Raw genomic sequence first — 23,009 nt, forward strand, 5'->3', positions numbered from 1 at the left:
GCGAGAGTTAATCTGCCCTTCGGTTTAATCAAATTCAAGAAGTTTTAAAGTTTGATCCGTATTTACATCGGTTGCCTGGCAAATTTGCTTCAATTCTAGTCTCCTCGATGACGATATAATCTAATACTTGGTCGCGCGAAGCAACGAATTTCAGCTGTTGAGCACTCGATTTTTTTCCCTTTTGTCGAGATATTTTAGAGCGTTTCAGCTTCAGTTCCATCCGTTCGAGAGCAGTCGTGAAAATAATATTCTCTCCGCTCTTTTTTTTTCCACATCGACTTTCTCTCTCTCTCTCTCTCTCTCTCTTTCTCTCTCTGATGTTTTCTTTTGCTTTTTGAAACTGTGCACAACGCGCAATCGACGCGCGAATTGACGGCGTAGCGCAGAAATTCGCGCTGCCGGTTTTTTTCACGCGAAAAACTCGTTCAAACGGGACGAAAAAGAGCAGAGAGCGAGAGAGAGGGAGAGGGAGGGAAAGAGAGAGAGAGAGAGAGAAAGAGGAAGAGAGGCAGTAAAAATGAGCGACTACACACAGTGAAACTTTAACACGTAATCCGAGCGACGCTCTTCCGTGGAATGGCTTAAAACTGTCTTCGGTTCGACGCCTCGCGACGAAGGAGTAGGTCGAGGAGTGCTTGACAAATCTCCTTCGCCTGGCTCTCGATTTTTCGCTCGAACGTTTTGTAGAAAAATCAACTGTGCCGCGGAGTGCGAACGTTGCTTCGTACTTTACAAGAATTTAAATAAGATCGAGGGGAATCGAAGACAGATAGCACGTAAGGTGATTTTCAATCGACGTGGCTCAATCAAATTCTTTAACCTGGGGGATTCTACAGAGACGAAGTGTCTTCCCGGCTATATATATTCCAGGCAATACCATTCCGCAGTTGTCAAGTGTTCAAACGTACAAATATCACCGAGAGCACACGGAATTTAACACATTTTGCCACCTGCGAAATTTTGTTCCGATATTTCCCCTGGCGGAACTTTTTGTATTTCGATTTAAAATTATAATTTTGGGGAAACTGGTGTAACTGAGAAAGTATTCCATACTCTGGTAAATTTTGCAAAATGGAATTATAATTTAACTTTGATTTAATTTCACATTGATTCAATATTTTGGTATATTTACATTTAACAATAATTGCATTTTCATTATTTTAATTGTCAATTCACTTGGATTATTTATAATGTTAGTTCATAAATTTTATAATCAAAAATGATTTTTCTACAGCCATTGAAGATAGATCTTATTTTTCATGCTTCGAAAGGAAAGTAATAGTTTTTAAAAATAATTAAGAAGTCAAAGCACGTGCCACCTTAAAGTGTTGACTAAGAAGATAGCCGTCTCAGGTAACGTCTATCGTTTTAGCTAGAGCACACACATAGAAGATTGTATAATATAATATTATAAACTGAAACTACAATTTCCTATTCAGAAAAATAGTCAAGTAACATTTTCTTATAGTGTCAAGTTAATTAAAGCAAATTAATTAAAAAGAAAGAAAAAAAATAGATAATTTACACGAAGTAAAATACAAAAAAGAAAAGGATGGAAAAGGGAAAGTGAATTTTTTTTAAATATACTACAATTTGCGTATAATTCTTTTCTTTACTATTTTTAAGCAATTTGTTGAAAATATTTTGTAATCTAAATCCGTAAAAATAAGAAAAATTTTCCCGCAAGAGAAAATGTGCTTAATGTTCACCGAGTCAACAATATTTTGGAAAATGGGAATGCTTTCCGATGTTAGCCAGGGGCTCAAAAGCTTGTGGATTTTTCAGCGCGTACAAAATCGATACGTGGGTTATTGCGATTCTATCGACAAACATGGATTACGCGATACCTGGACGTATAATCCGCGAAATGGACGATTAATAACGATCGAATATATATGTACGTTTGAAAAATGAAATACGAATCAGAAAATTCTATCAAACGAATAACATGATTAAATTGCAGATTTGCTAAGCATTTAGGCATAAATTCTTTCGATTTGCAATACTACCATTTTTTTAATCCTATCACTGCACGAAAATTTGTTAATTCCTTCAATATTTCATGAATTCATACGATTTATACATTCAAAATACTCATTCCTAATATTCATACGATTATATGCATATTTAGTAATTATATAACTGGTAAGATAATTTAGAACCATTAGTCTTAATAAATATCATTTCAGTTACGTTTTATACAATGCCATTTCTCTAATGAATTTAATAAACCAAATTTTTATACATTTTATACGTTATAAGTTAAACACGAATTCTTTCAACTTGTTTCCGGTAGAAGCTAAAAAATTCCATCCAGTAACTACTAATTAGAGGGTTCTCAATTTCAGAATTGAGAAAAAATATTCCATCGTAACGATCCATTATTTCTAATTGGTCTCTACATTTCAAACTTCAATATTAAAATTCATAATACGATATTACAGCAACAGTACAACTACGCAACTTCTTACTTGAACCATCGCTCTTACGACGTTTTCCGATAAGCCAATTATAAATAAACGTTTCTCTTTCTTCTTGTCCCATTTCCCCAAGTTGTATTACACACAACTTTTCCACGATTATATAAAACAGTACAGATGAAACAAAGCTGACCTTCACAAATTAAAGGCTAACGGAATTTCGATAATACGAAACATGGTAGACACATTCCTTGCTTCTTTACAATTAACTAAAAATGTTCTACAGAAACGAAGTAAAGTCGACATTTATAAAAATTAAAGATAAATCGAATTTTGATGTAACGAAATTTTACATTTAAAATGGATTCTTAATCTCTTTACGATCAACTGAAAAGCTGCAATACAAACGAAACAAAGATAATCTTCGGAAAGATTAAACACAAACGAGATTTCAATAACATATAATTTTACATCTGACGCGTTGCTAAGCTCTACACAATTAACTAAAAAAATTAGCTACAAAGTCCTGAATAAATAGGAAAGAAACGAGGGTACCGTTCACGAAAATTGAAGGTAAATGGAGGTTCGATGATATAAGAGCAATTGTACGAGCGTATTCATAGGCTGACCTCAATCTTGGTCCGACCTACCTCAGCGCATACTTTCTTCACAATCGAACAAGCAAATAGCCGTCAACCGTCCGAATATCGTCTGGAAACCCGTTACGTCCTCAGAGAGGCGGCTCACGTGCCGCATAAAAGCGGCGATGGCTGGCTCGTACGAAACGACACACGTCTATTTTATCCATCGTCTCTAGGCATTTAATCATTCTGCGGTACGCTTCCACGCTTCGTGGAATTCCCTTATTCGTCCAGGAACATACATATATGTAGGATCAGCGGATGCGTGGCACCGTTCAACGTCGACGAATCGGGAGAAAGACTGATCGTTCTGGCTCTACGCTATACGCTTTAGTCTTTTGACCCATGATACGTTTGCAGTCTTACAGGATATCGCGCGTTGATCGAGTTTCACGACACGGAACATCCACGCGCAACGATACGATAACGATTCAATCTTACCTGGATTGCTGTCGGCGTTCGAGCTGAACAGAACGCACAGGCCCGTCTCGTAGTTGACCGCCTGGCAGGAATCGTTCGCTTGACAGGTCTCCAAGCAATCGGTGAGCATCAGAGTTCCCGGTATGGACTCGAGCATGTTCGTGGGTGCGGTGAACACGTACCCAGTCACCAGCTCGAAGCCCACCATTTCTGGGTCACACTCGTCGGAACCGGCAGATGGACCGGTGTAATCTGGCCCAGAAAGTCCCGATGGGACCGCAGAAGGAACTGGCTGCTGGTCAGCCGCGTGCGTCGACTCCGCGGCTGCCACGCGACCCAACCTCGCGATAGCCTGCAGCACCAACAACGCCGTGATGAGTCTTGTCATCGTGACGCTCCACCTGTTTCGCAATCTTTAACTGTAAACAGAAAAAACACACGATTACTTCATCGATCCAATTCCTTTCGCAGAAGATACCTGTTTTTCTTTGCTTTTTTATTGTTTCAGCCGTTCACAGGCTGTACTGATCAACTCGTCAAATTGAAAGAGGTAGAGAAAGACAATGATAGAATGCTCGTTTAGATACACAAAAATCATGTGCATACACAAATCCTCGAGAATGAGACGTTGGTCGCGTACTCATACGTAATGAAATCGAGAAATTGATAGGAAGCAGAGCTGATCGGTGTGACTCCTGAGATGCTCATTTATAAGTCGTTAATGCATCGATCGTTGTCGGAAGGATAAAAAGTTACGATTATGTATTGCTACGTAAGGTAGAGTATTTTAGACAATTTAGTAGTTCTTATGTTAATTTATGATTACGATTATGGCCACGATTATAGATTCCTATATAATCTAGTGCATTTTATGTAATTTAGTAGTCCTGGTATTAATTTGTAACTTTTTAAATCATCTTTAAGGTGGATTTTATATTGAATTTCTATTTATAGGAAGAATATATTTGATATTGGAGGAGAAAATTAATTTTCTAGTTTATTCTTAAGCTAATAAGTACTGAGTTATTGGTGTTTAAATATAAACTAGTCTCTAAAGTAGAATCTGGTATAAGGTTAGAGACCATTATTTGAATCTATAGGAATCTCAATTTGTCTCGACACTTTGCATCCGTTTTTCAACTCGTTCAACCTGTTCTCCAAGCACTCTATAGAAATCTTGTAACGTAAAATTAACGACAATTCTTTCTCATCGCGTTGTTATGTGTTTTATTTGCATACTAACAAGATTAAAATGGCAAAATAGATGCTGTATAGTCTATGATTTGAAAACAGGAAGTTGTTGAACACTTCTATTTTTATCAATTGGCGGTAATCAGCAGGTGTTTGTTACGTGAAAGTGATCTTTTCTGTCATGTCAATTTCGAAATTTTGTTACCATGAAAGATTCACACGATCTTTAAGATTTCTTAAATGACAGATATTCATATTTTTCATTTTGATATAAATATATATAATTTTATATATAGAACAATGTTATTTATTTTTATTATTTTTGGTATATACGTAACCTTTTTTAATATAAAACGATATTATTTATCTCAATTTAGAAAATTGTATTATATACGATCGAATATTTAACACCAGTAAATTATACGTCCATTTTAATCTATTTTAAGTAACATAAAATCAAAAATGTAAGACTCCTGGCGTATTTCAAACTTTACAAATGCTTCCGGGTTCGCGAGTTTCACTGAAGATGTACCAAGTTCAGTCAAGCAATTCTTTTCTTCCGTACACATTCCCATCTTTACATCACAGAAATTGAAGATCAACGGTACAAATTGTTTCTCCAACAATATTTGTACCTCTCGAAGCTGTGTCGTTCATATGACTATCCCCCTTTCTATCAAAACACGTAGCTTCAACCGCGGGAAAAAGGTACGTAAATAACGGCGTATTTTTACGCACCTCTGTTGCAATCGCGTTGTTTTTTGTCATGCGAAACTAAATAACAATTAGTTTGGTTTCGACATCGCCGATCAAACGCGTGCGTCCGCGAGATTGGCGCGCGTGCGCGTGCGTGGCTCAACGAAACGGACGAAAAAGCTTAAGTGGCAAAAAGTTGCGAGAATTCCGATCGCACCCGTAGAACGAACGACCACGTTCGAATACAACGAACCATTCGTGCACGATATTTTGCCCCGACACGTTGAAATAATTACACCGATGCACTTGCTCGATAGACCGAAACGCTTCCATTCGCGGCGATTCGTGGGTTGCACATACCTGTCGAGATTATCGATAACGCTTCCGCGTCTCGATATCGAATTCGAAGCAGTCGGCAAAAGGCCAAACGGCGTTTCTTGTATTTTGCTTCTTTCCTCTGGAATACCACAAGGACGTTTTTCACGAGGATGAAATCGATGCAAGAAACATCGACGACGACGAAAGCGGTGGAGGAGAATGATTGGTTGTTCCCGGGGGTCACAATAGGAGAACGCGCGGTGGTGAATGCACCAAAAAATCGAACGAAATCACAGAAATTCGTCCAACGTTTAAGATTGATTTATCGAGATCGAGTCGCGCGCGTTACCACCTCGTAAGAAATTAAACGACGATTTGCAATGATAATACGGACCTCGCGAGCACCGCGCTGCAGGGTATAACGACGTCGACCGGCTGGCTCTTAGGCACTGGGTACACCTGGCTGAGCCGCGGCGCACGACTCTTCCTCGACCGAACAGGAGAAGGGGGAGGGGGCACTGGGACCGCTGCCGACTAAGGAGGACAGAACGGTACGCACAATTCGATCGTAGGCTTCGACACCATTGAAAACAAGCCAACCTCTTTCTCTCCTTCCCTTTCTCGCGTGTCCATTGCCTCCACCCGAATTCTTCCCCCATTCCGCTATTTCCTCGTATTCTTATCGGGATCGCGACTCTGACTCTCTTCTCCCCCCTCGACCCCGGTCGACGTACCGATAGACCTCGATTTCGTTCACGTAGGTATTTCCAGGCGATCGGGTGAAATTCTATTCTTAGTCGGAAAGCAACGGTTTTTCGGGACCCGGCTCTGACGTAACCCGTAACCTCGGGACACCCATGAAATTTATTTCGTTGCACCTTCGAATTTCAATATTGTAAACTGTGAAAACACCCCCCCCCCCCCAAACAAGTTACAATAATTCGCCGTCTAATGCAATGTAAGAGTTCATTTTGTACACGCGAATGCACTTTGCTTTGGCGACACTCTCGCGAGCCAGTGATTGCAAATGACATTAATGAGCAACAGAATCCGGTAGGATTAGTACGAGGACAACCAGGGGTACCAGTCGTGAGAACGCTACGTAAACGTGGACAATTGCGAATGTGGAAAATTTATTGAAATGTCTACCGGTGTTTTACATGAAACGTTGCACGCATAGCTTCACCGAGTACTCTGAATTACCGTGTAAAGTAATTATGTAATTTTGTTATACGGTGTATTTTGTACACAACGATTCTTCGCATCCTGAATTAACACGTTAACGGCCATTGACGTAATATTACGGTTTTTTTCAAGACCAACGTCTGACTAATGATGGCTACGAGGAGAGGAAAATTTCTTTTATTTATTTCGATTAATAAAACGATGGGTGATTTAAGATTTCCATAAAACACGAAATACGTACGATTTTACTATGAAAACTATATTGAAAACAAGGTAGGTATATCAAACTATGTATCAGGGAACGTAATAACGGGAAAGATAATTAAATCGCGCAATGTCCAATTAAGTGTATAATGGATATTATAAGACTGTGGACAGATATGCGAAAGGATTCTTTATTCGGATCAATTGGAGCAAAAAGTGGATCATAATATGTGATTAGCCGACAGCTAACCCAGAATTTGCGTACCGAATTAATGATAATTATGACGACGAGTGTACACACGGCGGCGCCGCGGCCAGAACGGATGAAGAATGTAGGAAGATGGAGAAGAAAGGTGAGGAACAGGAAAAGCAGGAGATCCCAAAGAGAGCAAAATCGGATGCACGTGTGAACAGTGCGACCTAAGCGGGCGTCGCGTCGGTGTCCCTCTGTACGTACACTCGGTCGATTCACGCGGTGCTTAGAGGCTGTTCGACGTGGAAGAAGCGAAACGAACATCGAGCCGGTGAGAAAGAGTGGAGAGAGAAAGAACGCGCAAACGATGGAAAGAGAGACGCGTAGCACTCGTACCAGGTGCCTATACCATCGCGTCACCATGCTGGAATAACGGTGCCTGGATGTCTCATCGGGTTCAATCGCAATCGACAATCTTCCGCCGCGGAATTTCGCAAGGAAACGACCGTTTTGTCGTCTTCGTTGTCTTCGTCGATTTACGAGCGGCCGCTATTCGTCCGCCCTTGAGTACCGATCGACCCAATGGCCCCCTGGCCGTATCGTTTCATCCGCTGATGCGTGTCTTGCGGACTCGTTTCTAATAAAGTCAGGCCGCACGTTCCCGCCATCCCATTTAATTGCTCTCTTTTACGTAACATGTTTGGTTTACGCCTTTCGATCGTTATATTTACCCCTGTAAATTTAGTTTCATCCCTGCAGTTGAGAATCGATCAAAACGATGAAATTGTGATCGCTGGACATTAATATTCAATAAAATTCGTATACATTTCCGTTTATTTGCATTTGGAAACAAATAATAATAGAAATAGGTAGGTTTATCGTCGTTTATCGCATATTCGTGATTAACGATGATTTCTCAACTTAATGTAGAGGTTATCGACGAGGCTATGTAGTTGATAAGTAATTACAGATTTCTAAATATTTCACTTCAATCACAAATATCCAATAAAGGCGCGAACGTTACGCGTTTGAAGGAATACTGAAAATAGGTACTTTATCATCTTAGACTTCATTTGTAAACATTTTAAATTCTGGTTAACGTTGGAGTAATTAGTCGTATAACTAAGTCTACAAAATGGATAGTTAGACATAACCCCTAATTATGAATCGTAAATTCCATATTGGTCTGTATTTGGTACTATTAATATAATTAATGTGTAACTAAATCGTAATTCGAACAGCTTCATCGTGGTTTGTTTATTCATATATTTAGATAAACTAGTCTAACCAGAAGCTGAACTTGTAAAACGAGTCGAACGAGGACGTTAGATTGCATTGATTTAACGTTATGTTAAAATTTTAAATATTATAGAAAGTGAATGGTATAAGATTCCTGTCTGAAAATGTTTGTCAAACCGGTAATATTATGGTGCTTTTTATCTTTAAGAAATTTATCGAACATATTATTGGATCATTCCATAAGTAACGCAGTCGTTGGTTTTTGAATACTAGATGAGAATAAAAAATTGAAAATAAAATAATATACTTTTCATAGTTCTTTACCTTTTCTTAGTTATTCCCTATTAGTTCCTTATTCCAATTTTATAAAACTTTAGCACTAATGACATTGTTTTAACTCCCAGAAAAACATCTACTTATGGGATGATCTAATATCATAGTCCCTTTCGTATTTTATTGAGAATTTTAGGCCAATGAGGAATATAAGAAACGCATTTAGATTTTGTAATTTCACCTGCTCTTTATACGACATGTTATTTCTGAAGTTATGAATTTCAGTTACCACTAGATTTCTTCGTAATGCGATATGTTTCCGCATTACTGCTAGTTACTTGAAGTTTCTCCTATGCGATCCAATATCAACCGAGTAAATAAGATACCGTAATAATACTTGACTATGTAAAGAGGTTAGGAGCGTACAAAGCAGTAGTCCAATTGATATTCGCGCCAGTCGCTAATACGATCGGATTATTTTAGTGGCCACAAAACAGACTGTATCGACCAATATGTACTGTGATATCTTGAACTAACTGAATTGAATAGACGACAGTAATTCCGGATGGAAATTGTACTGTTACATTCTCGTAATGACTTCAGAGTGAGCCAATTAAAAATCTTTCCTACCTACTACGTGTCGATTTCTTTCTGCGATTCTATACATGTATTTCGAGTTCTTCAGGAAGAAAGTTGTTTGAAAAGCAGTTATGAATGTGTAGTTGAAAATTATATTAAGCAGAAATCTTTTTAATATCGTAAATTTAGTAATTTTGCATTATCGTGCTTAAAGGCTTTCGTTGATATATTCTCACATATATAAGAAGATCTTTTAATCTTTTTAATCTTTTAGTGCAACTATTTTAACGTTAGAAATGACAACAAACAATTAAACGATATTAAATGATAAAAAGAAAACAAAATTCCTCAGTAATTTTACAATGTTTGTCTCTATCTTATAAAAGTTACAATATGTAAGTGTGTATATATTGTCATTGATTTATTTTTACGACGAGTATCGGAAGATGAAAATATCCTTCCACGAAATCCCACCAATATACTGAATTCCTAAAATTCCTTCCTTAATACCTCTTTTAGCAAAAGCTATTCCAGTATTAATTGTCTCGACAATAATTACAGTGTTAGCTTATGTTTCAACTAGAAAGTAAGTAAATTACTTACGATTCCTCTGTCTGTTACGTAATTCGATCGGAAGTACGGCATGGAAATGTAAGAATCATTGGAATACCCAGCGTCTATCACGTTACACGCTTATCAACGCGGCATCATAAAATCCACGTTGAAAAGCAAATTAGCAGTAATGCTTAAGCTCGTCGGGGATCATTGTTCGTTATGTTGAATTATGTTATGTAACTTAACTCGGCCGCTTTTAATTCATTAGTTCGCGCGATTTAATTTACTGTCGACCATGCAGCGTAACCGTGATTCCAAACAAGCGAACGTGCAACAAACGAAACGTACGAATCACTGGTGCGAACGTTTAACGGGCACGCGACTTATCGCATAACGGCGTAAGGCCGTTCTCGATACTGGTTCTCGGTCAAGCGGATTCTCAAAGTTATGCAGAAGGTTATAAGAGTGTACTCGAATATCTTGTCCGCGATATACGCTCTTCGGCTCTCTGATCTCTCGAAATTTATGGATGTTACTCGCGTCGTAAAGAAAGTCTTCCATGCTGATTTAATTCGTACCACTTTATCCGTGTGAAAGGGAGAAAGAGACGTGAGCACTCTCTCTCTCTTTCTTTCTCTCCCGCCCTCTTTATTGCTCTAAGTCGACGTTAAATTGCTAAACGTTATCATCCAATCCCGTCTACGAGATGCCGAGAAACAAAGTTAACTCGTGACTCTTCTTTGCCGATCCCTTCTGAAACTTTTATTCTCGTTTAACAACGTTCTTGCGACCACTTGTTCTCGTGAATCCGTCCTCCTTTCACGAACTTACGGGTCGCAAGGTCAATTTAGCCGCGCCGCCGTTGTCCTCGAAAAATATGACACGTTACGATTGTAAAACTCCTTCGACTGTGTATGACTTTTAGAATACGAAAAAAGGTATTGCGCGTTTTATGATATTTAGGAAAATTTGGAGGTGACCGAGTGGATGACCTAGAAAACTTTGGTCGAACGTCATTTAGTAAAGTTAGCAGCATTCACTGTTGTTATTAGTATAATGATTTTACTAAAATAGTTACGTATCTCAAAAACTGTCAATTTTAAAATATCTGCAAAATTTTGGCACTAGAAGGGAACTATTTAACTTTTTCCTTTTTAATAGCAAGCAATTCTATTCGCGTAAAACGTCCGGATACTCTGGAGCGGCAGCGTAAGTAGATACGTCCATTGTTGATCAGTCACATATACCGTCTGTGTATAATACATAGGAAGTTAATTCTGCCAACGACGGCAAGTACTAGATGAAAACCGATTATCATAGTCATTCAGAATTCTAAATATATAACCATTCTACATCAAGTACATCATCATCCTACAAAAAGCACGGTACAGATTATTCTAATCCGCTTGGTTTTTTCTAAATGTATGAAATAGTTAGTTTCTCTAGGAATATTCGTTATCGTATCGATTGCATACCAATCGAACAGGATAATGTCTTCCTCTTCTCCTAAACGTCACAGGTATCGTACGTATAGGGTGTAACACGGTCAGAAGACGAAGGTATAGCTCGTTACGTAATTATTCGATGCTCGGTATCATGACGTGGACGTGGTCTAGAAGTGGTCGTTTTAAAACGATAGCAAAGGCCTTTAAGCAGCGGCATCGGCACACCACTGGTTTCCAGGTTGCTGCTGGTGATCGGCGATCGCAGCGGAATCGAGCAGAGCCTCCGTTAATGGTACGTTCCGTGCGGGTTCGACACGCTGTGCGTCGACCAGGAAAATGCGAGGAGTCGGATAACCAGGAAACTGGTTTATGCGTGGTTACGCTCCGCGCCTCTAAGTGGCTACCCACTACCATCTATAGATGCTACACGTTCACGGATACTGTTAGAGAGAGACACTTAGGAGGGGATTGGCTGGAACGAAATAAAGCTGGACTGCGGCCATTAGATGGAACAGTGGCGAACGATAGGGACAGAGAAAAGAAGCGGTTACCTTGGCGTTGCACGTAGTCCCGCGATCACGAACGCGTCAAGGTGGTGGGATGATTGAGCCGAAGGATGAAGTTCAAGGAAAATAGTGTATAGAATTTCGAGAAGAGGCTATTTGCTTGTACACGATCCCCGTGTATTTCGCAATCAGCCGTCCTGACTGCTGATGGATTTGGTGGAAGAAGGATGAGCGGACGGGGATACGATGGATAAAGCGTACCAAAGTAATGTGGTAATTAAACTTTGGTCGTATTACATCGAGTCATCCCCTTACCCTACAGTGTGCCTCTCTTGTCCCTAGCACGATCCCTCACGCGTCCTCCACCACGAGAGTGTCATGGCGAGATTGATAGTGGTCCAACATCGTAGTTTCACCCTAGCCTCCTTTACTCTCGAGTAGAAGAAGACGAAGAAGAAGAACCACCTTACTCTGTAGGCCTCTTTCGTTGTCCTACTCAAGCTATATGGCCTGTCGTAGCTTTTCTGGTTTTACTGTCTCTCGAAGAATCAGTGGCTGTTATCGCGACGGTACAGGAGAGGTGGCGTGTTGCGACTCGTGCGTTTAATCGCGATAAAAGATCTTGTCACGGGCCACGGAACGGCATTACGATCCGTAAGCTCGAGTCTCTATCGGCCGCGAGAACGGTTTATTTGCATAAAGGTTAGACACCGCGTACCCACTGCTACTGCCTTCTCATAACTTCTTTATTTTTCGCCTCGTCCACTTCTCTCTACCGTACTCTTTGTCTCTTTTTCGACGAGTCGCTGGTAGGCAACTCTTTCGATCCGATATGTGGATCATGTATTCGCCATCGTTGGATAAGTTTTCTTTGATGCTGCCATTCGATGTGTCTATGGCGCTCACCTGTGTGAGTACTGAGTGCTTCTGAACGGACAGAGACACGTTCGTTAGTTTGTGTAACTGTACGAACGTGTAACACGTTGCCGGTCTATATATGGATCGCTACCCTTCTGCATTATCGAATCTTTGATTCAAATGATGGAGTTTTATCGTAATGATGTGACGTGCTGCCCGGAAAAATTGTGACGTTATCTTTTAACGAGGCTCCGCTACTAGTGAATACTATTTTAGTATGTTGAAGCATGCTGTTTCTTACACATATATATAATATAATATACGCGTAATATACGCGTAATGTATGCATATTATATACTATCGCTCAAGTGTTTAGGATCATCCCCAATATTGTCGATTTTTTATGCATATGTAAAATATTTATATCTCCTCGTCGTTAAACGAGTGACTAAACTTCTTAACAATAACTCGTCATTGGAAAGCTCAATTTATTGGATATTAATATAAAATTTCTTTATTTAAGAATTTATTCTTCTAAATATGTTATTTCATTTTTGCTGTAAATAAATCATACCACATTTACCGAAACTGACTTTTCTTTGTATCTTTCAGTTCTACGATTGCAGAAATTTCTTGTTAAGAGGATGACTCGGTTAACAGGTTAAAGAGCCACAACATATGTGCGCAATGATTTACGAAAGACTGGTGCAGGTTAAAGTGCCAACGGTTCATCAGAACGACTAAAAACCATAATGTGCGATCTTCTATAACCTAGGAACACGACTTATGTTCGATACGGCACAAATACAGAAACGATAAGAAAAGTGGTATGAAAAACGAGCAGAGGAAGGTGTTCGCACAAGGTCGTGAGACACTTGCGTGTCTAGCGAGTTAACCGCGTATAATGGGACTACCGTTCTCTGATTGTCATTACCGTTGCTTTCCGCGTTCATCAGCTTCGTGCTTGCACAACACCGCGTGGGTTTACCACGCTAGCCAATAGCTTGCTCCAGGAAAGCGTTGATCACGGGATAAAGCCTCTGTAGTAGAAACAATATAGCCCAAGTCCTTTTATGCGATTGCACTCGTTTCTTCGTCTTAAAATTCCTTCCTGTTCACCCACGACGTTTCAAACGGTTATTCCACCGTCCCGTTTCGCGAAATCACAGCAAGAACATAATTAAAGGATATAGCGTGGAATAAAACCACACAGTGTACGAAGAAATGAACGACAGGAAGACGAGGGCGACAATTAACTCACCTTGCGTACAATCGATAACCTGCTGGAAGCCTGCCGGATCGTCGAACGTAAATCTCGTCGAGAAAGACGACGACAACCACCACCACCACTATCAATACCCTATCCTACAACTAGGGACACTTTCTCGATCGTGCAGAACCTACGTTCCCTACGCTCGATTTACCACTCAGTCACTACTCCCATCCTTTAGTTAAGCAGTGGTTGCTCGGAGTCTTCGGAGAGAATCGACCCCCTGCCGCCTATGTCTGCCACGTTCGTCTCTTTGGAAACTTTTCCCTGACTCGTGTTGCTGAGACGAGAGTAACAGTTGCGGTTCTAGTAGAACCTTATTGCTTTAAGATCCGTGTACCGTTAAAGGGAGGGTTTCTTAACTCAACGACTTTGGATTACTTGTATATTGTTTGTTGCACCCGCCGATTCTTTTAATTAAAAGTTTTGGGCTACCAGATGACAAATGTTACGTATGTGTGGGGTAGATAATTCGTTGTTTCTCTTTTCTTCTTTCTCTAAGTAAATGAAGATGTGATGATGAATTATTACAAAGGTTTATGCGAAACATTATATGTGAGATTCGAAATTATTTAATAACATTGGTTAATTTACTCGGTTGGGGTTCGGTGCTTTTCTTATATTTATGGATTGAGATAAATAAATGAAGGTATTTTATATTTATGATAAAAGAAGTAGTCGCACTAGGAATTGCGGAATAACGATGTAGTGCCAATCAGTATTTTACAGAACAGATTCCTTTGACGTTAGTTTCGCAACGTCGATGAAGTTTATAAACTCTGTTATAATATTTTAGATTTTACACATGGTAGTACAAAACTCATGTTGATCAACTTCAATAATTACATAAATTAAAATGCAAAGAACAATTACAAATTTTTTAAAAGTTATTTATTAAATATATGATTCATTAAATAAATTTAAAAACACATGTTTTATTACTTATATATCGAGTACTTCGTGAAACATGAAATTGGTAACTGGTTCATATGCAAAAATGATTGCTGTATAAGAATTTTAAACGATGCAATTAAGTCATAAATTATTCTACGATTTGTGCTGTATTCGGAAACAACTTTTAGCTCCCAAATAGAAACAATATTCCATACGCGCATTAATCACTACTGCCATTTTGACGATTAAATTGCAAATTGTATCTTCTATGACGTATTGACATTAATGCTTATATACTAATACAGATATATAATAGTGGATTTTATAATATGTAATATAAGTACTACTATAAATTCGAAAACACTAATTTAGCTCATTTGCATGTTAATATTGGTGACGCGTTCCCTCTTTTATTAAACTACTTGTGGATATTTGTAGGCTATTAGAAACACGACTACATATATACATACAGGTATGTGTGTATACGTATAACACAAATAACTGGATGCAACGTTTGGTGTACACGGATTTCTGAATATTTATTAAAAATTATTATGGGTAGTTAATAACAGTGATTTCCAACTTATTAATGCATGGTATCAAATCTCGTCCATATGCATATCACACACGGCGATGCAAATTACGAAACGAATGAAAAAAAAAGAAAAACGCAGCTCGACGAAAATCGGCGCGAACAGAAAATGACATGGACGTAAATAACGGATTAACCGTAGATCTTTTATAATACTATTAGTTATAACTGAGGCTCGTTTTAATAACCGGCATCAATCATATCGCGATCCCACAAAAATCCGCGGGAGTCGAGCGCAATTCTAGATGTATCCTGGTTGAACGAATAATACGTGACACGCGTTGCGTAGCTATACGTCAAATTGGCGCACAGTTAATGACTGAATAATAATGCATCCGTACTGTGAAAAGCTCTATTAGCGGTGTTAATATATTATAGTGTATGCTGTAGAATCTATTTGATCGTACAACATTCATACATATGTCCGACCTAATGGAAAATTGTTGGCTTTAATATCCATGGAGATAGTACGTGCGTATCTGACTCACAGATTTCACATAGAAATAGTTAGTTTCTGTAGTTAGATAGAGTTAGAAATTTGTGAGGCAATTGAGAGTGTTGATAGATGATATGCGCTGGTGCTATAGCATTATGTACTTTGATTCAGGTCATTGGAATAGCTGAACAATAATCTGCGGTTTTGTGAAATAAATTATTATCGAAATAAATTCAATCTTTATTATTTTATTGTTATATAATTTCGACAAAATTATCGATCTCTTTGTTAAGCTTCTAAAAAAATGTAATGACATTGAACATTCGAAAGAGAAATAAGTAATTAAAGAAATGCATGAATAGATAATTTTAAATAACTAAAACAAAATACTGTAACTGTAAAAATATTAAAAAATGATTTTATCGTCATATATCATTACCATTTTTCTTCTTCCATCTTTAAAAGTTTGTCAGCTGATTTGACGAAATTAAAATTAAATCACACCTGAATTATCGTCATTTAAATCAATTGTTGCAATTAATTATTCAAATCATTCCAGAATATCTTACGCGAAACATTTCATTGTTATACACTTTTAACGGGAAACGACGATGAAATTATTATCTCTTCCATTTGATCATCGCGATTGCGCGTCAGTGGCAAATATTCCAGAAGAGACAAGTACGTTCGAACGTGCCCGAGAACTGAATAATTTATTAATTCTCCTTTTTCCTTCCGTAACTCTCCGTCGACCCACTCAATTTTACTCGATAAGCACGAACAGAATCTCTCGTCCTTAGACACGGGGGAAGTACACTCCGCACTTGGCTCTTTTGCCAACGGGGGCGTGCAATCTTGCTTTTTCCTCTCTCGCAGCTTTCGCTTCGCGAGAAAGAACATTGACGAAGCAGCTATTTGCCATATAAATATCTCCGTGTAATTTTGCGTGATGATAGTCGTCTCGACGATGTCACGCGGAAGTAAATCTGGCCGTGTTTGCTCATCTGCATAAACCGCAAACAGTAATTTTGCTCCCTTCCAAATAAATTTCTAGAAGCCTCGTAGTGCAGAGCTTTCTTTTCCTCCCGACTTTTAATGGGCGTTTAAGTTTTATCTCCTTGACACTCTTTCGAAATTGTACCTTGTTTGTCAGTGCATCTTCTCGTGTTCAAATATTATTATATAATAAAATGTTATTTGCATTTGATACTTCGTATAAACAATCCGATAATGTTTTACAATGAATGTTAATTTAACATTATGATTTTCTATATGTAACTGTTCTGAAAGGTTTAAAAAGTTCGTAACGATATTTGGAAAAGATGTAAAGATATTGTACAATACGTTTATAGAATTAGTATTTCGTTAAACAATATTACATTTCTTTTGATAAACTTTTGCAATCGACGCTTAATCGATAACTTTTACTATAACGATGAAATGATGGTAGATATAATTGGCTGACTATCAACTGATCTTAGCATTTGAATACAGATATTTATCTGTTTAATGAAGTCCCTATCTACTTTGAATTGCTTGATTCGATAAGTGTACGTTCAATGAAACTGAAGACAGTATTTTTCAAAAATAAGTAACAAATGATTCTCCTAACATCTAATTAAATATGCAATAAATCAACTATCTAAAACGCTATAATCTTCTCGAACCTATTGTAAATAAGGGAAAAGATATTTGATAAGAATGTTTGTAGAGCATCTCAGGAAAATATGGAACTTCCAGGAAAATGCAATTACTCGTTATGCTAGAGCTCGGAATGCAGCCTGGAAATCTACAGTTTACTGTCGTTTTCCGTAGCGTTGTTATTTGCTATTTCTGTGAACATACCTCGAAGCTCTATCCAAACTGGGTAGACCTCCACGAAATCGTAGATCTTCGTTCACGCTGAAATTCCCACGGGTGTGCCCATTATCGTTTACGATAATTGAAGGTTGGAAAGAAATAAGAATTCCTACCATTCTTCGTTCTTATCGCGCTCCACTTTCGCGAAACTAGTTAAATCGTTGGTATGATCTTGTGTATCATATCCGCAAATGGCATATATTTCTACTTCCCTACGAAGTAAAGTAATTTACGTATTACTGGTAACTCCGTGATACAGAAGTTATATTACTTTGATACATTTCTTTCATAAAATAAATTGTACTAAAGAAAGAAAGAAAAGTAAGGGGAAATGGAACTATCGCTATTTGAAATAATGAAAATCATTGTGATGTATGCATTTTCTATAGCTTTATATGTTAATTTAAAATACATAAGAGCTCAACCGTACTTCCGCGATTAAAAAGATCTGAAATCCAAAACTGTACAATGTTATAATAATAAATAATCAAAAACTTGGAGGCAATCCGTTAGTCGGCACGATATTATATCCATAATAATTTAAGCGTACTATATGCACGAAGATTTTAAAGAATCCACTTTGGTGTAATCGCGACAACGGCGCGTCGACGATTCGTGTCTAAGGTGCAGACCGTGCGATAGCTAATCGAAGAATTCGCGATAATCCAATTTATGTAGACGGTCCGATTAACCGAACAAGATAGAGCACGAAAGGATTGAGGTAAGAATCGGGTAGAGACGGGATTGTTGGGCACTCAAGGTAACGTTACGGTATTCGAAGCACGTGTACACGGGCGCTTTAGCACCGCGACGATGGAGAGACATTTTTATCGTGTTCGCTATCTCCTGCTATATATACGCGACGGCTTTTGCCGTAATCTCTTATCATAATTCAAATTTCATCAGCGGGAAATAAGAAGATCACGCGTGTAATTCCGATACGGTGCAACCGTGGTTCAGATAAGTGAAACACAGACCCGGGGCGATCGTCGATCTTCTTTGCGTGCGCAGATACATCTGTGGTATGTTCGGCTCTCCCTTTCTTCGTGGCCAAGCAGAACGAACGATCCCTTCCCGCACGAACAGATTCGCTGACGGTGATTAAAGCTCTACGATCGATCGTCTATCATCGTCTCTCTGGCCCCGTCAATTCGACTGGTATGCGGACACGATCGGTTCTATCGTTGTCGCGGGGTTAAACGTTTCCCAGGGACGTACGTTGCCTCTTTAGAACGTTCGTTCGTTCGCCTATTCGTCTTTCTCCTCTTAGTCGATTTCTCGTTCGTTAAGGAAGAAAAAGAAAAGGAAACAGTGTCTGTCGTTAGCCGAGTCATAACGATCAGTCAACGAGACACAAGCGGGGATTACTCATCGTTGGGTACACGGTAGCCTCGGTGAATGCGTGCGGGTACCCTTCATTAGCGACAGTCCCGCTGTAAGAGCGGCTAATTACGTTCGCGTATAAGGCAATGGCGTTACGCACAATATATTTGCGGCAGCTAATCGGCGCTACGTGAAATTTTTCGCCAACAGAAAACGACCATCATTAGAATGTCAGAGTTGCAGGATCGCATTGCCAACGTTTTCTCATTGTCGGTCTGTAACATTGCAGTTTGTTTTCGCGTGATTCTACTATCACGATAAGTTTATGTAAATGTTATTAATCGAATCTCTGAGAAGCCAGATCGATCAACTTTATTTTTTAGCAATTTCTTAATTTCATTATATATGTACACAATTGATAATCCATTCTGAGGAATATTCTAATTTTATGAGGAATTATTTTATTCTAATATTATAGGGAATTGTTTTCACTGTTAAATGATGGTAAATCCCAAGGTAAATTTTAGAAACAGTATTTGTAATATCGTTACTTTTCTTTCCGTTTGAAAAACGCAATTATATGTTCAGATAGGTTTCAGTGGTGTCGCAAAAAATATAACGATTTACCAATCTTTCTCAACATTACTTTGAAACGTATTGTTTCATTAGTCCCAAAGCGATTAGTGGTAATCGTGCAATCGCGCAAAAAGATTCTAACGATAATAGTACGTCGTTCGATTTTACGAAGCATTCTTAAATATAGGCCAGTGTACCGCTTAACGTTGCAAGGTTTCGGAACTTATCGATTGAGGGAACCGAGGGTGATCTTTCATTACAGCCGCGTTTTAAAGATTTCGCCGAGGAAATTGATTCGCAACGCACGGACGTAGAAGACAGGAAGATGTTACTAGATCGTATTTATGATAATAGTAAACAAGGCAGCCGTCCCCTTTGCCCGTTACTTTCCGCTCGAGAACCTGTAGATGTATCACGCGAAACCGCCATTGAAGTTTATATTAAAGGACTCCGAATGAAATCACATGCTAGAAGCGGCCGCTTTACAAGCGCATAAATATGTAAATTCCTAATAATACAGGATATTGGAAAAACTAGTTAGGCGGTCAGTAATCGTTAAAACTAAACGAGAGAGGGCCTTGGCGTTGTTTCTATCAGCACCGCTTCATAATGCGTAGGTATAGATAAGAAAAGAAAAAGAAAAGGAAAAGAAAGAGAGACTGTTGAAGATTTTTCAAGCGTATAATAAAAGTTATACTACTCGCGTGAGCGAACTAACTGGAATCGATTCTTCACGGTAAAACAAGTCGAAAGCGCGCGATAAAACTTTACTGCGTGGACGTTTGTCTTCTGGACACAATCTTCCTTGGAAAGTATCAAGTCTTTATCTAATCGCCTTCATAAAAATAATTACCAAGTCTCTAGGATGTTATTCGAAATTTATTGTACGAAATTCGAACCATTTTCATTTGGATCTCCAACATCCTCATGTCTGATGAATTTCTAGCATCCCCGATAAAGATCTTAAAGACCTCTATAAAAACTCTTGTTCCATAATTGTTTTGTTTTGTTAAAAAAATATCTATGGAAGTAATCATGTTTGAAGGTTTAAAGAAATCGTTAAACCTAACGATATGATAAAACAGCCTTGTTACTTTGGTGGTCTCCACTGTTCTATAGCCCTTGGTTGATTTAAATTGGATGTAGCACGGTGATAAGTGTACTTCGCGGGATCGTTCAAAAACGAAGGAAATCCATTTCGTATGCGATACGACGCGATTCACGCTGTCATTAAGTGGTCGACGGTATCGTTGGCGCGACTATAAAAAATAGGCGTACGCAATCATAGTTTCCTCGGAATACGGGAACGAGGCACGCTCGAGAGTCTCGAAACCATCTGTAATAAGGAAGTCGAGCAGATTCACCGTCGTTAAATCGATAATATCCCATGAGACGGGTACGACCCTGTAACGGAGCTGCCGCGGGTAGAGGAAAAAAGAAGAGCTGGAGAAAAATTACGAAGCCACGCAATGCGCGGGATAGGTTCATTGGCCTGCGCCAAATGTATATCTGGTTTCGGCTAAATTTAAGGGTATTAAAGAAATAGGAATTATGATTGCCAATAAAGAAACTAAATCGACAAGATAAGAACTTCGTGCCGTACTCGAAATAACCTTCGAAATCGTGTTTTGAGAATGTTAATTATCAGACCGCCAATTAAAATCACCACTTCCTACAACGATCCCGAGGGTAGAGAAAGGATCACCAACATTCCAGGAAGAGTAATTCGAGACAAAATCAATGGAACGCGTATACCAAACCGGATCATTCGTCGTATTCGCAGATTATTAATTAACACGCACGAACGATACGATAAAAGGTTAAGAACACGGCAATTTAAACGGTTACGCGTATGATCCACTCGTATACGCAGTGGCGTATGATAGAACGCATACCGGCAACCACGTTCAATGTACCCTGTGTTACTACGAGTAATAGAGACAGATCCTGCAGAGTTCCTCCGAACGGAAATGATATTTTCACGTCGACCAACAACAGACCGTGTCTATGCACGTGTTCCACGGAGGCACGTTCACACGCTCACGTGCGAATAATTCTCATTGCCGCTGAAACCCCGATGTATCATTCTCGAAAGTTTTATTGCGCCTACCACGGAGACAGATCGTTCCTTGTACGCGTTTACTTTCGAGAGACGCTGTTACTTTCGTTGCTCCGGCCACGCACCAAGATTAGCATCTATTCGAACGTCCGTCAACATTACGTGACAACAAACGCGTATTGGAGAGGGATGAGCTTGTAAGGCGTCACAAGGTGCTACGTCTCTTTAGAGTGGGAAATGGAACTCTTGGCATTGTATAGAAATTCGTTCGTGGTAACAAACAAGATAACGTAATAAGAAGATAGAGATTATTTTATGGTATAGAGTGGATTATTTAATTAAGTTTGAGCGTGAATTGGTAATTTGAGATTTTATTAGTGCAGGTGTTGCATTAATGAGGTTCAAAATTGAGTATTAAAATAGTATATTGAACGAATGTGTGATAATATGTGATAATATTATATTGAATGAGTGTTGAATAGTATTGAATAAATGCCAGATGTTTTAATCAAAGAAAATTTGCTAAAATTGGATCATTTTATAAATACATCGGTTTCTAACGAATACGGTTTAAAATATCGTATTACATATTCAACTCTTTTAATAAAATTTCTTATACGTATAAATGTCATTCATTTGATCCATAAAAGATATCGTATCTTATTAACACGCTATTTCTATGCTAGACTTGTTCAAGATATTAAACATCATAAAACCTATTGTTTATTTATTTTACTTAAAAAAAGGAAGATCATAATTTACCTCCAATTATTCCGTCTATTTAAATGTTTGCTATTTTTCTATATCCTAGTCATTGTGAACGAAGTTCTCTAATCAATCATGCTAAGTTACATAAGACTCCACTATAAATCCAGCAAATTAGAAAACAAATTAGTCTTACAATTAAGAGGATCGATATAATTGTATCGAGCTAATGTGCACGAGCAATTGCAAAGCAATATTTGCCAAAGAAATCAAATAGCCTGTTCATTAAAAAGGACTACATAGTTTGCAAATGTTATTGGCCAGATATCTATGCCGAAGTATCATATATAAACGTATTTATCGAACCGTTCGTCTCGCGCCCCCTCGATTCGTATTAAAGGTACGCAAGTTGGTGGTCGGTGAATTATTTTTTCAAGCAGAAACTAACAGTATTTTTAATTTATTTCGAGTTCAACGACCATTAAGCCGTGGTTCGATTCTTCATCAGGGTTTAACTACGTAAAATCAATTTCTCCATGGTTCATTGCTCTCACGGTTCGTTGGCTCATGC

General features: G+C 38.6%; 2 protein-coding genes across 4 annotated transcripts in view; one reads left to right on the plus strand and one right to left on the minus strand.

The window, feature by feature from the left end:
- Window positions 1-6,119, minus strand: part of LOC117204958 — a 97,860-nt gene extending 91,741 nt beyond the window's left edge. Inside the window, exons 1-2 of the mRNA XM_033442909.1 lie at window positions 5,729-6,119; window positions 3,503-3,900 (exon numbers count right to left, since the gene is read on the minus strand). Coding sequence (XP_033298800.1) covers window positions 3,503-3,869 — 367 coding nt within the window. The 5' untranslated portion in view covers window positions 3,870-3,900; window positions 5,729-6,119. The remainder of the gene's footprint in view (window positions 1-3,502; window positions 3,901-5,728) is intronic.
- The window catches only part of LOC117204959 (autophagy-related protein 16-1), a 600,053-nt gene that overhangs the window by 367,719 nt on the left and 209,325 nt on the right, over window positions 1-23,009 (plus strand). The gene's annotated exons all lie outside the window — the stretch shown is intronic.

The sequence above is a fragment of the Bombus bifarius genome, unplaced genomic scaffold (genome assembly GCF_011952205.1).
Source record: "Bombus bifarius isolate JDL3187 unplaced genomic scaffold, Bbif_JDL3187 scf7180000007984, whole genome shotgun sequence".
NCBI classification, from domain to species: domain Eukaryota; kingdom Metazoa; phylum Arthropoda; class Insecta; order Hymenoptera; family Apidae; genus Bombus; species Bombus bifarius.